Source organism: Nerophis ophidion, linkage group LG23 (genome assembly GCF_033978795.1).
Source record: "Nerophis ophidion isolate RoL-2023_Sa linkage group LG23, RoL_Noph_v1.0, whole genome shotgun sequence".
Classification (NCBI taxonomy): domain Eukaryota; kingdom Metazoa; phylum Chordata; class Actinopteri; order Syngnathiformes; family Syngnathidae; genus Nerophis; species Nerophis ophidion.
The window spans coordinates 27,562,212-27,583,232 of record NC_084633.1 but is presented as its reverse complement, the minus strand read 5'-3'; the positions used below and the strand labels follow the sequence as shown (position 1 = coordinate 27,583,232).

Sequence of the window (21,021 nt, the reverse complement as noted above, 5' to 3'; positions counted from 1 at the left end):
ACGTTGTAACAATTCTTCTAATGTTATTTCCTCAAAATGAGAGAAACTATTTAGGAGGGCAGTATCCGCCGTATATACAATCGTATCTGTGTTAATAGAACCCAGTTGTAGCTGCGACGCATCGTCTTGAATCTCCTTTCTAATGACTTCAATTTTCTTATTAAAGAATTGCATAAAGTCATCAGCTGAGTGGGTGGAGCTACTGGAAGGGGTCCCTTGTTGGGTTAGCGATGCTACCGTACTAAACAAAAATTGAGAATCGTTTTTATTATGGTGGATGAGATTTGAGTAATATTTAGCTTTAGCCAAGGTAAGCATGCGTTTATAAGTTATTAAACTATCACTCCATGCTTGATGGTGCACCTCAAGTTTAGTCGTGCGCCATTTGCGTTCCAGCTTTCTACATAATAATTTCTGAGCTCTAGTTTCTTCTGTAAACCATGGGGTACGCTTTTTTGGAGCCTTTTTTAACTTTGTTATCAATTGTTTCGCGCAGGGCGTCGTTAAAGTTGTTAGTGAGGTTATCAATAGAGCCCACATGGAATGGTGCCATTACCGAGGGCAGTAGGTCAGCAAGAGTTGTCGTTGTGGCCGTATTAATGTTGCGTCTGCCATAGCAGTTATTATTATTATTAGTTTGACGAACATGCGTCTGAACCTCGAATTTTATAAGGTAATGATCGGACAATACTTTAGTATACGGGAGTATGGTAACTTTGGAAACGGTGATACCCCTGACAAGCACTAGGTCTATCGTATTACCGTTGCGATGTGTGGGTTCATTTATTATTTGTGTAAGACCACAGCTATCAATTATTGTCTGTAGCGCTATGCACGGTGGGTCCGATGGGGTATTCATATGGATATTAAAGTCCCCCATTATGATTATATTATCGGCGTGCTTCACTAGATCAGCAACGAACTCTGAGAATTAATTGATAAAGTCCAAATAGGGCCCTGGGGGGCGGTAGATAACAGCCAGGTGTAGAGGCAGCGGTGTGACAGACCTCATAGTAAGCACCTCAAACGATTTATATTTATTATTTATGTTAGGACTAAGGTTAAAGTTTTCGTTGTATATTAGTGCGACCCTCTCCACCCCTTTTAAGGGGACGGGCAATATGCGCATGTGTAAAGTTAGGAGAACATGCCTCATTTAGCGCAAAAAAGTAGTTTGGTTTAAGCCAGGTTTCGCTGAGACCGATGACGTTAAGATTGTTGTCTCTGATGATATCTTTAACTAACAACGTTTTGGGAGACAATGATCTTATGTTTAAAAAAACTATATTATAGGTAGTGGGCTATTTTAGGGAATTTTTGATCAAATTATCCGTAGTAGCAATATTGATAATGTTGTGTTTATTATGCGCAGTGCATTTAGTATAATTACGACCATATCTAGGAATTGATACGACGAGAATTTTCCGATTGTTTGTTTGTTGCTTTGGTAAACCGAACGCATCATAGTTTGCCACCTCAGTAGAACACATGCCCAACTCTGAAACAATCAAAGCAGAAAAAACTTGTTGTAATTGAACTGACTCCTTACCCAGACCAGTCTTCCATTTAAATCCACCTTCAGGATGGAGGGAAGTGGTGTTCTTTGGGGATTAGCCAACTGCTTTGTTTTTAGCCCCGCTCGGCATCCGCGTTTCCGATCACACCGCTGGCGTCTGCTCCGTAGACGGCCCCCGCTGCTACTATACTCCCCTGCTTCACAGGCCACTGGCTGTAGTCGCCGAAGTATTCCCGTGCTAGTTAGCAGGTCTAGCAAGCACGCGTCTATCAGTCCAAAACGGCCCGATCTGTCCACATCCAGAAGTGTCTGGCGGTCGTACGTGATCACGGAGTGACCACGATGTGAGCCAGCCATGAAGTTTGCAGAATTGTCCGGTATTTCTGCCAAATGTTTCATCTTTAGCAAGAGCTCCGCGATGCTGCAGCCCGTCCGGGCGCCGCCATCTTGGATATATTTAATCTTACTTAGATTTCAGTTCTTGCAGTGTAGGTGTTTCCATCGAAGGGTGTTTTACCAAGGACTGCTGCGCCAAATCCACACTTTCCCTGGCCGACCAATCGGAAGCGAGACTGTGACTATCTGTTTATTTTCTGTCAGCGCTCTTATTTTAGTTCCATTTCCTGCACGTCTCCCTGAGCGCTCGTTTCCCTCACCCGTCCCTGATTGGCAGCCTGGCACACCGGGGTGCATTTGCCAATCAGGCTGCTATTCATGCCTGCCTTGCCCTCCAGTCAGGACTCGATGATTGTTTCCTGTCTTCTATTAAAGTACCACTGGTAGTCACACACATAGTAGGTGTGGTGAAATTATTATATATATATCCATCCTTCCATTTTCTACCGCGTGTCCCTTTCGGGGTCGCGAGAGGTTGCTGGAGCCTATCTCAGCTGCACATGGGCGGAAGGCGGAGGTACACCCTGGACAAGTCGCCAGCTCATCGCAGGGCCAACACAGATAGACAGACAAAATTCACACTCACATTCACACACTATAGACCATTTAGTGTTGCCAATCAACCTATCCCAAAGTGCATGTCGTTGGACTTTTTAAAATGTTTATTACTGAAGCAATATTGTTGTTAAAGTTAAGGATTTAGGGGATTTATGGTCACTTGTGAGGGCACCAAAGAAACTTCTGTGTAAGTGGATTTTACTTTTTAAAATGTTTATTAGTGTAGCAATATGGTTGTTAAAGTTAAGGATTTGGAGGCTTTTCTGGTCACTTGTGAGGGCACCAAACGGACTTATGTGTAAGTGGATTTTACTTTTTAAAATGTTTATTATTGTAGCAATATGGTTGTTAAAGTTAAGGATTTGGAGGCTTTTATGGTCACTTGTGAGGACACCAAAGGGTCTTCTATGTGTGTGCCGATGTGTTTATGTACTGTAAGTGGATTATACCTTTTAAAATGTTTTTATTCTAGCATTAAGGTGGATAAAGTTAAGGATTTGGGGCATTTCTGGTTGATTGTGAGGGCACCAAAGGGACTTCTGTTTGTGTGCCGATGTGTTAATGTACTGTAAGTGGATTTTACTTTTTAAAATGTTTGTTATTGTGACAATATGGTTGTTAAAGTTAAGGATTTCGGGGATTTATGGTCACTTGTGAGGGCACCAAAGGGTCTTGTATGTGTGTTCCGATGTGTTCATGTACTGTAAGTGGATTTTACCTTTTAAAATGTTTATTATTCTAGCATTAAGGTGGTTAAAGTTAGGGATTTGGGGGATTTCTCGTCGCTTGTGAAGGGCATCTAAGGGACTTCTGTGTTTGTGCCAGTGTTTGCTTTTTTAAAATGTATATTATATATATGTATGTGTGGGAAAAATCACAAGACTACTTCATCTCTACAGAACTGTTTCATGAGGGGTTCCCTCAATCATCAGGAGACTTTAATGGAAGCATTCACATACAATGGTTTATATAGGACACAGCGTGGGTGGGTACAGGCAGGCGTAGGGTGTGGTGATTGGCTCATGGGCTACCTAGGAGGTGTTTCAGTATGTGGCAGCATGTTGAAATTATTTCACAGCGCTTGTTGAGGGATGACAGGTCTGGATGATATATAATAAACAGTTTCTCTTTTAAGCATAGGTTGCATCTTTTATTACCACTGTTGTAAGGTGTGCTGGATGCAAGAATTTGCCATGTTATTGAATATTCAACATTATTGTCTTTGAGGTTCCAAATGTGCTTGCTGAGTTCTATAGAATTCCGCAAAGTCTGGTTTCTAAAGGAGGCCTTATGATTATTCCATCTGTTTTTAAACGCTCCTTCGGTTAATCCTACGTACGTGTCGGATGTGTTAATGTCCTTGCGTGTTACCTTTGCTTGGTAAACAACTGATGTTTGTAAGCACCCCCCCCCCACTCCCCCGGTTGAGAGGGCGAAATTTTTCCCACATCTACATATATATATATATTTTCATACATACATAAATGTATATATACATACATAAATGTATATATACAGTATATAATTTATATTTATTTATTTTTTTTGTACACATGTTAAAGGTGTTTTAATGAATATACATGCATGTTTAACATATAGATTCCTATCTTTCATGAAGACAAGAAAATAAGTTGGTGTATTACCTGATTCTGATGACTTGCATTGATTGGAATTAGACAGTAGTGTTGATAACGTCCACGTTTTCAAATGACGGAGAAAAAAAGTTCCTCCTTTCTGTCTAATAACCACATTAAGTCGTGGGTTTTTGGCATCTTATTTGTCCAGCTTTTATATTCGTTTTTATACACTTTACAAGACATACATTGGCGGCAAACTCCGTAGCTTGCTAGCTTGTTTGCGCTGGCTTTCGGAGACTCTTATTTTGTTAGAGCAGGCGCGATGGAGCGGCACTTTTATTGTGAAGACAGGATCTGTGCGATCAGCCTTTAGGCTGTTGATGGGAAGTACGGTTGAAAAAAAAGTGTCTTTTTTCCTTTGCACTTTTGATTGATTGATTGAAACGTTTATCAGTAGATTGCACAGTACAGTACATATTCTGCACAATTGACCACTAAATGGTAACACCCCAATAAGTTTGTCAACATGTTTAAGTCGGGTTTTACGTGTGACGGTCATGTGATCGCCTGGCTATGTTTGATTGGTCCAACGTCACCAGTGACTGCATGTGATTGGTGAAACACAGGCATGCGTAGATCCTACGTTGAAAAACCAAAACAAAATTAATAGATCGATAAAAAAAGTAGTGAGTAGCGAGCTGAATGTAGATAAATGGAACGGAATAAAAATAGCGTTTCTTCTCTATAAATATACTCAAGTAAAAGTAAAAGTATGTTGCATAAAAACAACTCTTAGAAGTACAATTTATCCCAAAAGTTACTCAAGTAGATGTAATGGAGTAAATGTACCCACCTCTGCAAAATGGTAACACCCGATTAAGTTTTTCAACTTGTTTGAGTCGGGGTTCACGTTAATCAATTCATGGTAGCTGCTAACTAGCTAGCCATGTCTTAAAGCACCTATTCTTGAAGGTGTTTCAGTGTTGTAACTTCACCTTCATCTTTACTTTTTAGGCCCAAATGCGTCCGTTCTCCCTTTTTCTGTCTACACTCTGTGTCTGTTTGTAAATACTCTGTGTGCGCACGCTGCCGAACATGCTCCATTGCTCGTAAAACCAGCAATGTCACAATGTGACGACGCGGCGTCACGTCCGTTAAAAAAATAAAAATGGGGAACCGGTACTTTTCAAAAAGAGTATAGGTCAGTTTGCCTTCACATTAGACTTTGCATTTATTTTGTATTGTTAAGGATCTGATTAGAAAAAAAATAAAAATCCCAATTGGACAATCTACCCTGCAGTGTGAAGAAATTCAAGAAATTGGTGGTTTATCACAAAAAGACAGATTGGGAGTCCTGTGACTCACAGTAAAAGATTGTAATATGACAACAGTTATAATAATAATGTATTAGATTCATATCGCACTTTTCTATTCTTAGATACTCAAAGCGCTCACAGAGAAGTTGGAACCCATCATTCATTCACACCTGGTGGTGGTAAGCTACATTTGTAGCCACAGCTGCCCTGGGGTAGACTGACGGAAGCGTGGCTGCCAGTTTGTGCCTACGGCCCCTCCGACCCCCACCAATCATTCATTCATCATTCATTCACCAGTGTGAGCGGCACCACGGGCAAAGGTGAAGTGTCCTGCCCAAGAACACAACAGCAGCGATTTGGATGTCAATAGGTGGGAAGCGAACCTGCAACCCTCAGGGTTCTGGCACAGCCGCTCTACCCACTACGCCGGTGGTCCCCAACCTTTTCGTATCCGCGGACCGGTCAACGCTTAATAATTTGTCCCGCGGCCCGGCGGGGAATCCTTTTTTGTTTTTTCTTGGTCATGAAAAAGGGACGTTTTTGTCATGAAAAAGGGAGGTTTTTGTGGTTGGTGCACTAATTGTAAGTGTATATTGTGTTTTTTATGTTGATCTAATTAAAAAAAAATAAAAAATTGGGGGGATTTCTCGTCCCTTGTGAGGGCACCAAAGGGACTTCTTGGGGACCACTGCACTACACCATGCCGCCCCAGTTGAGTTACATCCTGCACTACCAAGAGATAATCAACGAAATTTCGTTCGTATTTGTACTGTAAAGTTCAAATTTGAATGACAATAAAGAGGAAGTCCAAGTCCAAGTCTAAGTCTACTGAACCTTGCTGCTATTGAACACGGTAAACTGTCCCTCAGACGGAACACTAATAGGTGTAAAATGCAAAAATAAAAAAAGAACATTGAAAACATTGGAATGAGGTGAAATCTAACAAGAAAAAGTTGCAATGTTGACACAAAGCTGCCATGCAGGCTGTTTTTTTTTCTTTTGTCTTTATTTTACCATGTAAAAAACCTCTTTACCATGACTTGATTAACGTGGACCTCGACTTAAACAAGTTGAAAAACTTATTCGGGGGTTACCATTTAGTGGTCAGTTGTACAGAATATGTATTGTACCGTGCAATCTACTAATTACAAGTTTAAATCAATTACTTTTTATTTTGTTTGCCATTGCTCAATAAAAAAAATTATGACAAAATATCAACGTATAATGAATATATTTTCAAAGCTCCAATTAGTTCAAATATTTCACTTTAAAATGTTTTATGTGGTAAATATTGCACATTAGATAGATAGTACATTATTTATTCCTTCAGGAGAGTTCCTTCAGGAAAATTACAATTTTCAGCACAATCCCATTCAAGATCAGACAAACATTAAAGGGAGACAGAACAGGATCGCTGACGGGTCTGCCGGCTTCCAGCGCCCCTTACAAAAAAGATGAGATACAGGTAAACAAGGGGGGGGGGGGGGGGGGAGAAAAAAATAGAAGATAAAATAAAAAAATTGGGTCTTAGCCTGGGCCCTGGAGAGGGGGTGCAGACTGAGGCCAAGGGAAAAAAAAACAACTCATAGCCATAGTACACATCCCTCTTACATGTGTGTAAGAGGGAAACATCAAACATCAAAGAACACAGAGGACATTAAAGACATTAAAGCAGCAGATACAACCAGACACTTCTACATACAGCTATGAATAAAAAGTAAAAGAAACATATGCACTGTGGTGGCCTCTGCGGTGTTCCACGCCATCGTCCGCTGGGGTGGAGGGAGGATGGCCAGAGACAGGAGCAGACCCAACTAAGCAACCAGGACAGCTGACGCTACTCTCGGCCAGTGTCCAGTCCGCATGGATGAGCGAGGATACGTCCAAGGTGACTGAGGTGTCCGACACCTGCTCACCCAGCCAAGACACCGCGAAGCCTCTCCGTCCCAGTAGCTCAGTGCTAGCTCCACAGTCCTGTCCCCTCATCCGCATCTCCTCCAGTCCCTCCAAAGCGACTCCGGTGTGGCAGAGACCCAGCAGCTGGTCTCCATGGCCAAAAGGCTCCCGGGAGGCAGATCCAGAAGTCCACAAAAAAAGCACCACAGAGGTCACGAAAGTGACACCCCTTGTCACACAGTCCCAAAGGGTCCCGGACCAAAAGGCAAAAAAATATAATAACACATGAAAACAAGAGGGAAACACAAAAGGATGACACAAGAGCACAGAGCTCCAGCCTACAGCAGCCACTACAGCAGCGCCATCTTGGAAAAAAAACAAAACCAAAAAAAAAAACAAAGTTTTCTTTAACAAAAGAGCATAAAACAAACAACATAATAGTTTAAACGTAAAATTGAAAGATATATCTAAAGTTCATCTCGTAACTTAAGTGTTGAAAGTAAAAAAAAAAAATAATAATAATACAAATGTATCACTTTATGAGTGGGGCACATTTTGGTTCCCAAATATATTCAGTGGTATTTTAATTAACTTTTCACTGTGATGACTCAAAAATATTAAAGAATTAAAATCAATAGTGTCCTGCATTATTGATCTTTTAGGGCTCTAATTACTACATACTGCATATTTCAGTTTTACTATAAAAAACAGTTGTTTTTGACAGAAAACCTTTTTTTTTTTAAGTTGATATTGACATTTATTGTAAGCGTTAAATAAAAATAACGATAAAAAATTGACTTATTTTTAACATTTTAATAACTGGGACCCTTTAAGGTCCCTGGAAACCCTATAGGTAAAAACTATTTAAAAAAAATCCATATATTGTAGGGCTTCACGGTGGTGGAGGGGTTAGTGCGTCTGCCTCACAATACGAAGGTCCTGAGTAGTCAGGGTTCAATCCCGGGCTCGGGATCTTTCTGTGTGGAGTTTGCATGTTCTCCCCGTGAATACGTGGGTTCCTTCCGGGTACTCCGGCTTCATCCCACTTCCAAAGACATGCACCTGGGGATAGGTTAATTGGCAACACTAAATGGTCCCTAGTGTGTGAATGTGAGTGTGAATGTTGTTTGTCTATCTGTGTTGGCCATGCGATGAGGTGGCGACTTGTCCAAGGTGTACTTTTCTAGCTGGGATAGGCACCAGCGCCCCCCGCTGGTGCCTGGATATATTTTGTTATGGTTTGAAAATGAAAACTGCTTTAATTTTTCCGTGTGCGGCCCTCAGTGGAAACGGTTTGGACAACCCTGGTGTAAGTGATGTGTTATGACCTAGATCTACTAAAAAGAACAGCTGGGGCAGCTTTGAAGGACTCGGGCTTCTTCCTAAATGAGCATGTGCGAGCAGAAAAACACTAGATCCAGTGTTCTATGTCTTGGGGATGGAGCCAAGTAACGGGGGAAGATCAAAGGAGGCTTCCTCTCCTTGGAGTCAAACCATAATGCGCCTTCTCCGGATCAAGCAATCACAGTTGGATAAATCCAATACGTTGATTGCAAAATTGACAATCATTCTGACAGTCTTTATCAGGCGTAAAGGAACAAGCTGAGGAGGTTGATTCTGGGTCACTCTCATGTTGAGGTTAGATGCCTCAGGGTCCAGTTTGAACGGACCTCTAATATATTATCTACGCAATTGTGGAGAGCGACCGTGCAATGCAAACTGAGGGTTGCTGGTTCAAATCCACCCCATCTACCAACCTCGTCACGTCCGTTGTGTCCTTGAACAAGACACTTCACCCTTGCTCCTGATGGGTTCTGGTTAGGGGCCTTGCAAGGCAGCTCCCACCATCCGTGTGTGAATGTGTGCGTGAATGAGTGAGTGTGAAAATAGTGCTTTTCTACCTTCAAGGTACTCAAAGCGCTTTACAAGTACATCCCACTTACTAGAGACGCGTGGATAGGCAGTTATATCATCCGCAACCGCATCACTAAAGTGGTCATACACCCGAACCAACGTTTTATCAAAGCCACAACCGCCCGCCACCCGCCCGTAGTTATATATCTAATATAGACGATGCAAGGCATTAGTGAGGTTAGAAAGTGTAACTCCCTCCAAATAGCACAGACACAATGGCTTTCTTGAACTGATTTATTTGAAGGTTTCCTTTCCCTTCAAATATATATTTTCGAATTGGTTCAACCGCCACCCGCCCGAATCTATTTATAATCTTTTTTTCGTCGTGTCACCCGCCCGACCCGCGGTTTATCCGCGGACTCCGCGGTTGTGACCGCAAACCGCGCGTCTCTACTACTTACCATTTACAGAATGACATATTATATACGCTAAAAGTTTCAATATAACGTGGTCGTTGGGGTCCATGAAATACTGACTGCGTTATATCCGATAATCGCCTTGTAAATCCATCCATCTATTTCCCACCGCTTGTCCCTTTTGGGGTCGCGCGAGGGGGTTGCTGGAGCCTATCTCAGCTGCATTCGGGCGGAAGCCGGGGTACATCCTGGACAAGTCGCCACCTCATCGCAGGGCCAACACAGATAGACAGACAACATTCACGCTCACATTCACACACTAGGGACCATTTAGTGTTGCCAATCAACCTATCCCCAGGTGCATGTCTTTGGAAGTGGGAGGAAGCCGGAGTACCTGGAGGGAACCCACGCATTCACAGGGAGGACATGCAAACTCCACACAGAAAGATCCCGAGCCCGGTATTGAACTCAGGACTACTCAGGACCTTCGTATTGTGAGGCACATGGACTAACACCTGTTTCACCGGGCTGCCCTCGCCTTGAATGGATCTCCTTATTTGTGACCCTTTTCTTTCCGAAAGAAGACCCAAGACTTGACAGAATGGTTGATAGAGCTCCCACGTCAAAGAATGGGACGGGCGCTATTCACGAGTAGGTTTGGACATCACTGGGTTGATATGCTGTTATTTTTATCCGGCAACATTTTCAATCAATAACTTTTGGGCTGAATGGTGGAACAGGGGTTAGTGCATGAGCCTCACCTACTCAGTGGCCTAGTGGTTGGAATGGCCGCCCAGAGATCGGTAGGTCGTGAGTTCAAACCCCGGCCGTGTCATACCAACGACTATAAAAATGGGACCCATTGCCTCCCTGCTTGGCACTCAGCATCAAGGGTTGGAATTGGGGGTTAAATCACCAAAAATGATTCCCGGGCACAGCACCGCTGCTGCTCACTGCTCCCCTCACCTCCCAGGGAGTGAACAAGGGGATGGGTCAAATACAGAGGACAGATTTTGCCACAACTAGTGTGTGTGTGACAATCATTGGTACTTTAACTTTACCTTAACAATACAAAGGTCCTGAGTAGTGCTGAGTTCAATCCTGGGCTCGAGATCTTTCTGTGTGGAGTTTGCATGCTTTCCCATTGACTGCGTGGGTTCCATCCGGGTACTCCGGCTTCCTCCCGCTGCCAAAATCATGCACCTGGGGATAGGTTGATTGGCAACACTAAATGGTCCCTAGTGTGTGAATGTGAGTGAGAATGTTGTCTGTCTATCTGTGTTGGCCCTGCGATGAGGTGGCGACTTGTCAAGGATGTACCCCGCCGTCCGCCCGAATGCAGCTGAGATAGGCTTCAGCACCACCCGCAACCCCAAAAGGGACATGCGGTAGAAAATGGATGGATGGATGGATGGATGGATAGAACTTCCAATTTCTTCAGAAAAGCCCCAAAAATTGTCCACGCTGCCGTTGGTTCGGCTGTGCTCCTTTGTGCTCTTTCCTCGTCAATGCTTAGTGCTTTCATTCCATTCTGTGTGATTCCAAATATTTTATAGTCTTTCTTAGGCCTTATCCAACTCACTGTGTAGTCTTATCAAGCCAGTGGAGCTAATAAAGCCTCGGTCCGAAGCCCTCCCAGCTCCGAAGACGGCAAGAACTCGACTCGGTGAAGGAAAAAAAACGTAAGTACAGTATGGCTTCATGTGTCTTGTTCTTTCTCATCGAGAGGTTGTCCCTGCACAAGGGACGTGTCTGCCATTTAGAGCAGAGTAACTTTGTAACTAAAATGCCCTCCAGTTAGAGATGCTACCTCTGTAGAAGAATTTAAGTCCCATCTTAAAACTCATTTGTACACACTATCCTTTAAATAGACCCCCCTTTTAGACCAGTTGATCTGCCGTCTCTTTTCTGCTCTGCCCCCCTCTCCTGCATGGAGAGGTTATTAGGTGACCACTGACGCTGTAGCTGTTCAAAGTCGGGATCTGGGGTGGACAACTCCTCTGTGTATCAGTTGGGGACGTCTCTGCGCTGCTGACTCGTCTCCACTCAAGATGATTCATCCAAACTCATCTTCCTCAGCTTTGTTAAGATTCCTTAGTGTCCACTAAGGACTGGAAGAGACATTAAAGGCCAACTGAAATGAGATTTTCTTATTTAAACGGGGATCGCAGGTCCACTCTATGTGTCATACTTGATCATTTCGCCATATTGCCATATTTTTGCTGAAAGGATTTAGTAGAGAACATCCACGATGAAGTTCGCAACTTTCGGTGCTGAGAGAAAAGCCCTGCCTCTACCGGAAATCGCAGACGATGACGTCGCAAGTGTGGGGCCTCCTCACATATTCACATTGTTTATATAGCAGGGGTCGGGAACCTTTTTGGCTGAGAGAGCGAAGAAGCCAAATATTTTAAAATGTATTTCCGTAAGAGCCAAATAATTTTTTTTCAACACTGAACACAACAAAACGCGTGCATTTTTAAGAAAGACCAACCTTTCTGAAGAGGTCTCTTATTCTTTGTAATAACATTGTTATTCTGAAGCTAACTGCAGAGGGGGCGTGGCCTGCGGGCCTGCAGCGAAACAGGGCGTTACCAGTACCGGCCTCGAAATCAGCGACAGGTGCGTAGATGGCCCACCTGGGCCTTTTTATTTGATCACCTGTCGCTATGTTATAAGCAGCAGCCAGGAGGAGAGACGGGCTTAGGGCTAGAAAACAGAGCGCGAGCGAGAACGAAAGAGTAAAAGACAATTGCTGGAAAGCAACTGAGAGACTTATTGAAATATAAAACAATATTGTTACACCAAAACAGGCTCTCATGTCAGTGCTTGGTGGTCTGAAGAACCCCCTGGAGGGCAAGCCCCACCCTAACCAATAATAAATAAATTACTTCTTACCAACTTTTTCAACATAAAAATGCATGACAATGTTTTATATTTTGAGCGTTATTTTTAACACTGTGATTACAAGTGGAATTATTCATTATTTATCGTGTTAAGCAATGTCAAGTCAGATTTATCCTAGAGCCAGATGCAGTCATCAAAAGAGCCACATCTGGCTCGCGAGCCATAGGTTCCCTACCCCTGTTAAATAGGGAGCCTCCAGCAAAAAGGTGCTATTCGGACCGAGAAAACGACAATTTCCCCATTAATTTGAGCGAGGATGAAAGATTCGTGTTTGAGGATATTGATAGCGCAAACTAGAAAAAAAATAAAATAAAAAAAGATAAATAAAAAAACAATCAGACGCGATTGCAGAGGGACGGATTCCGGTGTTTTTAGACACATTTACTTGGTTAATTCTGGGAAATCCCTTATCTTTCTATTGTGTTGCTAGTGTTTTAGTGAGTTTAACAGCACCTGATAGTCGGAGGTGTGTGTCCATGGGTGTTTTGACGCCAATGTCTCAGGGGAGTCGACGGCAGCTTTATGGGCGGCACAAGCTCAGCTTTTCTTCGGTAAGAAGCGACTTTTTAACCACAATTTTCTCACTGAAACCTGCTGGTTGACATTCCGTTGTGTTTCATGTTTGCTTGACCGCGCTCTGATCCACAGTAAAGTTTCACCTCCAGGAATTTTATGAAGGAATCACTGTGTGTTTGTGTGGCTAAAGGCTAAAGCTTCCCAACTCCATCTTGCCACGTTGACTTCTCCGATATTAATTGAACAAATTGCAAAATATTCAGCAACACAGTTCTCCAAAATACTGTGTAATTATGCCGTTAAAGCAGACGACATTTAGCTGTGTGTGTGTGCATAGCGCTCATACTTCCTAAAAACCTGTGACGTCCTGCGTACACGTCATCATTACACAACGTTTTCAAGACGAAACTCCCGGGAAATTTAAAATTGCAATTTAGTAAACTAAAAAGGCCGTATTGGCATGTGTTGCAATGTTAATATTTCATCATTGATATATAAACTATCAGACTGCGTGGTGGGTAGTAGTGGGTTTCAGTAGGCCTTTAACTAGATCCACTCGACGTCCTTTGCACCGGTCATACGGTTTCTCATTGTATCCCATTGGGTTCAGTTTTGACAAACTTTGATCGTCCATCCATCCATCCATTTTCTACCGCTTATTGTCTTTTGGGGTCGGGGGGCGCTGGCGCCTTCCTCAGCTACAATCAGGCAAAATGCGGGGCGCACCCTGGACAAGTCGCCATCTCATTGCAGGAACGTTGATCATGTTACGCCTATACTGGCTCACCTGCACTGGCTTCCTGTGCATTTAAGACGTGACTTTAGGGTTTTACTACTTACGTATAAAATACTACACGGTCTAGCTCCATCCTATCTTGCCAATTGTATTGTACCATATGTCCCGGCAAGGAATCTGCGTTTAAAGAACTCCGGCTTATTAGGGATTCCCAGAGCCCAAAAAAAGTCTGCGGGCTGTAGAGCGTTTTCTATTCGGGCTCCAGTTCTCTGGAGATGCTACCTCAGTAGAAGCATTTACGTCCCATCTTAAAACAAATTTCTATACTCTAGCCTTTAAATAGACCCCCTTTTTAGACCAGTTGCTCCGCCATTTCTTTTCTTTTTCTGCTCTGCCCCCTTCTCTCTTGTGGAAGGGAGGGCACAGGTCCGGTGGCCATGGATGAAGTGCTGGCTGTCCAGAGTCGGGACCCGGAGTGGACCGCTCGCCTGTGCATCGGCTGGGGACATCTCTGCGCTGCTGACCCGTCTCAGCTCGGGATGGTCTCCTGCTGGCCCCACTATGGACTGGACTCTCACTATTATGTTCGATCTACTATGGACTGGACTTTAACAATATTTTGCTAGACCCACTCAACGTCCGTTTTATCCGGTCTCACCTAGAGGGGGGGCGTCACCTACATCTGCGGTGGTCTACAAAGTTTCTCGTAGTCATTCACATTGACATCCCACTGGGTTGTGAAATTTTCTTTGCCCTTATGTGGGAACCGAGGATGCCATTCTGGCTTGCGCAGCCCTTTGTGATTTAGGGCTATACATATAAACATTGATTGATTGATTGATTGATTGATTGATTGATTTTTCTCTCCCTGATGTGGGATCTGATGTCGTTGTGGCTTGTGCAGCCCTTTGAGACACTTGTGATTTAGGGCTATATATATAAACATTGATTGATTGATTTTTTTTTTTTCGCCCTGATGTGGAATCTGAGCCGAGGATGTGGTTGTGGCTTGCGCAGCCCTCTTAGACACTCGGGATTAAGGGCTTTGCAAACAAACTTGGGTTGATTGATGCCGTGGACATGCTCGCTTGCGTTAGCCGTATTGAGCTAACTCGCCCACTTTGCAGCAGAAAGTTAGTTTGCAGGAATAGATCGAGTCAAAGTATGTGAAATGATGTTCAGCCCGGCGTCCACACACGCCACAGCGAGTACTGCAGCTGACGGAGAAAGCGGCGCATCCATCCATCCATCCATTTTCACCAAAGTCCAATTCAGACCAAAGCATAAAACACGTGTCAACAACACCCGTCAGTACACTCGCTCCTTTATATTAACCATAAAAGACAAATGACATATCTAGCTCGTCCTACACCACGATGTACGTAAATGTGTGAAAATTCGGGGTCCTTGGCAGAACCGCGTTGTCAGGAATACCGTGGCTGCCATCTATTTTCTACCGCTTGTCCCTTTCATATTCAGTCGGGTGTAATCCGGGGGAACGAGTGTGGTTCGGTGGGTTTTGTTTTATGGTTTTGCCCATTTAAGCTTGCTTAGGACCCCACACTTACCACGTGTACACTCTAAATTGCTTCCCTTTGTAGTCTTTTTTTATGCTCTCCCACCAATAGCTTTTTTTCCCACTGCTGCCAGCCAAGATAACTATGTGCTGACTTTGGCTCCCTATTTTTTTTTTGTCTTTTGGAGTGTTGTCATTCTATAATGACCTGCCCGCCTATCCCCATTGTGTTGAAAACACACACACACACACACACACACACACACTTGCTTGTCAGGGCCTGGGGGAGGGTGTCACTTCCATGCAGCTTCCCAATCTGCTCACTATATCAGTAGTGCAGCTCATGTCAAAGAGGACCTAACACAACACTGCAGAAACTTACAAGACACACAATGATGCGTTGACTACACCTTGCTTGGCAGTGAATTTGACGTCCCCTTTGAAAAATGCAGACTTTTTAAAATAAATAAGAACTCTTACCGTAAGAGTGGGGATGGCCGAGACAAGCGAGAAGATCAGCGCCGGTGGGATCTTGCTGGTGTTGTCCGGTCCTGGGTAGGGCTTGGAGAAGGTCTTGTCGTAGCAGAAGAACCCTTGGACGTGCACGGGGAAGGTGTCTGTGTACTCGAAGTAGTAAGCCAGGAGAACCGTCCCGGCCATGATCACCAGCTGGAAATAGAACATTATCTCTCCGTTAGGAAGCGAGACGGCGAGAGAGGAGGGAGAGGCTGGGGTGGAGGTGGGGGGGAAGGGGGACGAGTCCGGTCCCGGCTCCACGCGGCGGCGGGGAGATGCATGGAGGGGGGAAATACGAGAGGCACGGTGTGATGTTTGGATTCGGATGTGAAGCCGAAAAGAAAGGAGAGGGCGAGGGAGAGAGCGAGGGAGAGAGCGCCGGAGAAGATAAGATAAGAACATTAAAGAGATAGCAAATGTAAAGAGTTTCTCTTTTCATAGCAGATAGGGGAGTCGAACAGAAATAAAAGAAAAGAGTCGCACAGTTTGCACGGTTTGCAGCCGAGTGTGAAGCGACCAGAATGAGAATCAGCACCTCCAAGTCCGAGTCCATGGTTCTCGCCCGGAAAAGGGTGGAATGCCATCTCCGGGTTGGGGAGGAGACCCTGCCCCAAGTGGAGGAGTTCAAGTACCTAGGAGTCTTGTTCACGAGTGAGGGAAGAGTGGATCGTGAGATCGACAGGCGGATCGGTGCGGCGTCTTCAGTAATGCGGACGTTGTACCGATCCGTTGTGGTGAAGAAGGAGCTGAGCCGGAAGGCAAAGCTCTCAATTTACCGGTCGATCTACGTTCTCATCCTCACCTATTGTCATGAGCTTTGGGTCATGACCGAAAGGATAAGATCACGGGTACAGGCGGCCGAAATGAGTTTCCTCCGCCGTGTGGCGGGGCTCTCCCTTAGAGATAGGGTGAGAAGCTCTGCCATCCGGGAGGAGCTCAAAGGAAAGCCGCTGCTCCTTCACATCGAGAGGAGCCAGATGAGGTGGTCCGGGCATCTGGTCAGGATGCCACCCGAACGCCTCCCTAGGCAGGTGTTTAGGGCACGTCCAACCGGTAGGAGGCCACGGGGAAGACCCAGGACACGTTGGGAAGACTATGTCTCCCGGCTGGCCTGGGAACGCCTCGGGATCCCCCGAGAAGAGCTAGACGAAGTGGCTGGGGAGAGGGAAGTCTGGGTTTCCCTGCTTAGGCTGTTGCCCCCGCGACCCGACCTCGGATAAGCGGAAGAAGAAGGATGGTTAATGGATGGATAATGGAGTCGCACAGTATTGCCAGCACACAAAAAAATGAGTGTGAGCGTGGAGAGCAGGCTTGGGCATTTATTTTGACTCGGGGGCCACATTTACAGACAAAAATGTGTCTGGGGACCGGTGTATCTTTTTTTAGGAACACTAATACAAAACCTCACAATAATGTCTGATTGAATGCTAAAAACGTCATGACAGACCGCCTTAAAAAAACAGAGTGGAATTTTTACATTTTTCTATGAAGGATAAAACACTGAGTATTGGCAAAATATGAATGCCACACCCCCTTTCGTTCAACATATTTTATAATCAAGTGAAACGCAACAAAAATACAACAAACAGTGAAATATGAATGCGAAGGGTACACAATACACCCACCTACAATCTGATACATCTGATATTTGCTGAATTTCACCCAGGGATCAATAAAGTAGTTTCTATTCTATTCTACATATCAGTGGTTCTCAAATGGGGGTACTTGATGGTATGCCAAGGGGTACGTGAGATTTTTGTTTAATATTTTAAAAATAGCAACAATTCAAAAATCCTTTATAAATATATATTTTGAATAATACTTCAACTAAATATGAATGTAAGTTCATAAACTGTAAAAAGAAATGCAAAACAATGCAATATTCAGTGTTGACAGCTAGAATTTTTTTGTGGACAAGTTCCATAAATATTGATGTTAAAGATTTCTTTTTTTGTAGAGAAATGTTTAAAATTAAGTTCATGAATCCAGATGGATCTCTATTACAATCCCCGAAGAGAGCACTTTAAGTACCCGGTATAGCTCTGGTGGCCGTGGCAGCAACTTGAGGGTTCCTCGCTTCTGCCATCGTAGTTAATGCTGTTGTGTCCTTAGGTAAGACACTTTACCCACCTTCTCCCAGTGCCAGCCACAGTGGTTTAAATGTAACTTAGATAATGGGGGGTTGCCCACATATGCGGTCCTCTCCAAGGTTTCTCATAGTCACTGTCACCGACGTTCCACTGCGGTGCGTTTTTCCTTGCCTTTATGTGGGCTCTGTACCGAGGATGTCGTTGTGGTTTGTGCAGCCCTTTGAGACACTTGTGATTTAGGGTTATATAAATAAACATTGATAGATTGATTTCACAACGTAAAGTGCTTTGAGTCACGAGAGAAAAGCCCAATGTAAATATAATTCACTTCACTCCTTTCATGTGTAGAAATCTGTATTTATAATTGAATCACTTGTTTATTTTTTAACACATTTTTAGTTATACTTATATCTTATTTTCCAAATAGTTCAAGAAAGACCACTACAAATGAGCAATATTTGACATAGTGCTATATTTTACTTCTTTATCGTTTTTTTTTCAACCAAAAATGCTTTGCTTTGATTAAGGGGTACTTGAAATAAAAAAAATGTTCACAAGGGGTACATCACTGAAAAAAGGTTGAGAACCACTGCTATATATCACTAAGCTTTAGAACTTTGTTGTGAAAATCTCTTTCCGCGTCTATGGAAACGCTTCCCGCCCACACTGGTTGGTGCCTCGTCTGAGCTGCTGTGACTTACATTTCCATCCATCCATCCATTCATCCATTTCCTACCGCTTATTCCCTTTTGGGGTCGCAGGGGGCGCTGGCGCCTATCTCAGCTACAATCGGGCGGAAGGCAGGGTACACCCTGGACAAGTCGCCACCTCATCGCAGGGCCAACACTGATAGGCAGACAACATTCACATTTCCAATATAACTAAATAGATGACCATAGTAACTGGTATATCATCCATAAGCGCAGATTCCAACCATTGAAATATTTTGTATAGTTCAAGACTTACGGTCATTAGGAAACATCATAATGGCAGCTAGTGGTTAGAGGGTCCGCCCTGAGATGGGTAGGTCGTAAGTTCAAATCCTGGCCGAGTCATACCAAAGACTATAAAAATGGGACCTGTTACTTCCCTGCTTGGCACTCAGCATCAAGGGTTGAAATTCGGGGTTAAATCACCATAAAATGATTCCCGGGCGCGGCACCGCTGCTGCTCACTGCTCCCCTCACCTCCCAGGGGGTGATCAAGGGTGATGGGTCAAATGCAGAGAATAATTTCGCCGCATCTAGTATGTGTGCGACAATCACTGGTACTTTACCTTTAACTTAACGTTCCATCTTAAAGATCTAAAAATATGATTTGGGACTATCCGGCAGGCCAGATTGAAAAGGTCAACGGGCCGCAGGTGGCCCCCGGGCCTTAATTTGCCCGCGTCAGATGAAGAGAGAGACAGAAAAATGATATTTACTAAAAATAGCAGTGCTGTCATACCATTAAAGGAAACTTAAAATGATTTTAATTCACTTATAAAAATTTTTTTAAATTCCATCCATCTCCCTCGTCTGTCCTGCCTTTGCTTCTTTTATTTAGTCGTAACTTTCTTGGAACCTCTTTTTGCGATGCTCTCCAAAATATAAACGATGCAACTGGCCCCTCAACGAAATGGTAAATGGCCCGTGTTCATAGCGCTTCATTATACGTCACATTCACACACACATTAACGAGCTGGTGTCGGAAGCTGCCAGGACTTATCAGGAGCGAGGGTGAAGTGTCTCGCCCAAGGACACGACGGCCGGGCTCTACCATCTGTGCCACACTGCCCCAACGGTCTTCTCGATGAGAGCCTGCCTGTCCAGACGAATGTTAACTGCCGTGTGCCTTGCAATTCTTTCGGTTTAGGACATTTTTTGGAGTCGCATCCCTGCCGCCTTTCCCTACTGTTGCAAGTCTTGTGGTTTCTGTGTACAATGTTTGTGTGCGGGCTTCACGGCGGAAGAGGGGTTAGTGCGTCTGCCTCACAATACGTAGGTCCTGAGTAGTCTGGGGTTCAATCCCGGGCTCGGGATCTTTCTGTGTGGAGTTTGTATGTTCTCCCCGTGAATGCGTGGGTTCCCTCCAGGTACTCCGGCTTCCTCCCACTTCCAAAGACATGCACCTGGGGATAGGTTGATTGGCAACACTAAATTGGCCCTAGTGTGTGAATGTAAATGTGAATGTGAATGTTGTCTGTCTATCTGTGTTGGCCCTGTGATGAAGTGGCGACTTGTCCAGGGTGTACCTGCCTTTCGCCCGATTGTAACTGAGATAGGCACCAGCTCCCCCCGCGACCCCAAAGGGAATAAGTGGTAGGAAATGGATGGATGGATGTTTGTGTGCTTATCACAAATCAAGTTTTTTTCTTGGTCCCCCGTCTGTGTCCCCTGCATACAAAGGATTGGGTTAGGTCTGAGATCAACTTTTTTTTATTTATTTTTTTTTAACTCATCCTTCCCCAGCGTCTACCTTTTTCCCACCTTTTACAGGGCACCATAGTGGTGACCCATCACGGTTCCTGGTCTGACTACCGGTACAATGTTTGTTTGTCTAATCTTGAACGTGTCATGACTTGCACTATGGTGTGGTTTGTTTTCCCAAGGTGCAAAGTGACTGGATCGATCACGATGTGAAGGTAACAACATATTTTAATCTTAACTCAAAAAAGGAACAAACAAAAGGCGCTCCCAGAGGAGGTACAAAAACTTGGCTATGAAACAAAACTAGTACTACAACATAAACTATGGACATAAAACAAAACTTGCAAACTATGGCATGAATAACAAAACTTACGGGGAACGAGAAAAGAGCATGGATCATCAGCATGGAGCAAGGGTGTGTAGAGGATGATGTCGCCAGGCAGACTACCTGGCAACTACAGGCTTAAATAGTGATGCGGTGCTTGAAAACAGGTGCGTGAGTTCAAATAAAACAGGTGCGTGACATGACAGGTGAAAACTATTTGGTAGTCATTGTGACAAAACAAACAAGAGTGCCCAATGAGTCCAAATCCAAACAGAACGTGACCACAAAACATGACAGAACGGCTTTGCGGTGAAAATTAAATTACGTTGCTCTTGTGCAATGGTAATAAATAGAATACCATACCATTACCATACCATACCATACCCCCATTGCAAGTCTCGAGTTTTGTGTGTCAGAATATATGAACGGACTTTACTTAAGGTTTTTTTCTTGGGATCTGCTTTTTTCTTCTTCT

General features: G+C 44.0%; 1 protein-coding gene across 3 annotated transcripts in view; it reads right to left on the bottom strand.

Annotated features, from left to right (window-relative positions):
• Positions 1-21,021, bottom strand: part of plppr2a (phospholipid phosphatase related 2a) — a 188,476-nt gene that overhangs the window by 55,705 nt on the left and 111,750 nt on the right. For all 3 annotated transcript variants that reach the window (XM_061885553.1, XM_061885552.1, XM_061885551.1), the window contains exon 3: positions 15,685-15,873. In XM_061885553.1, coding sequence (XP_061741537.1) covers positions 15,685-15,873 — 189 coding nt within the window. The remainder of the gene's footprint in view (positions 1-15,684; positions 15,874-21,021) is intronic.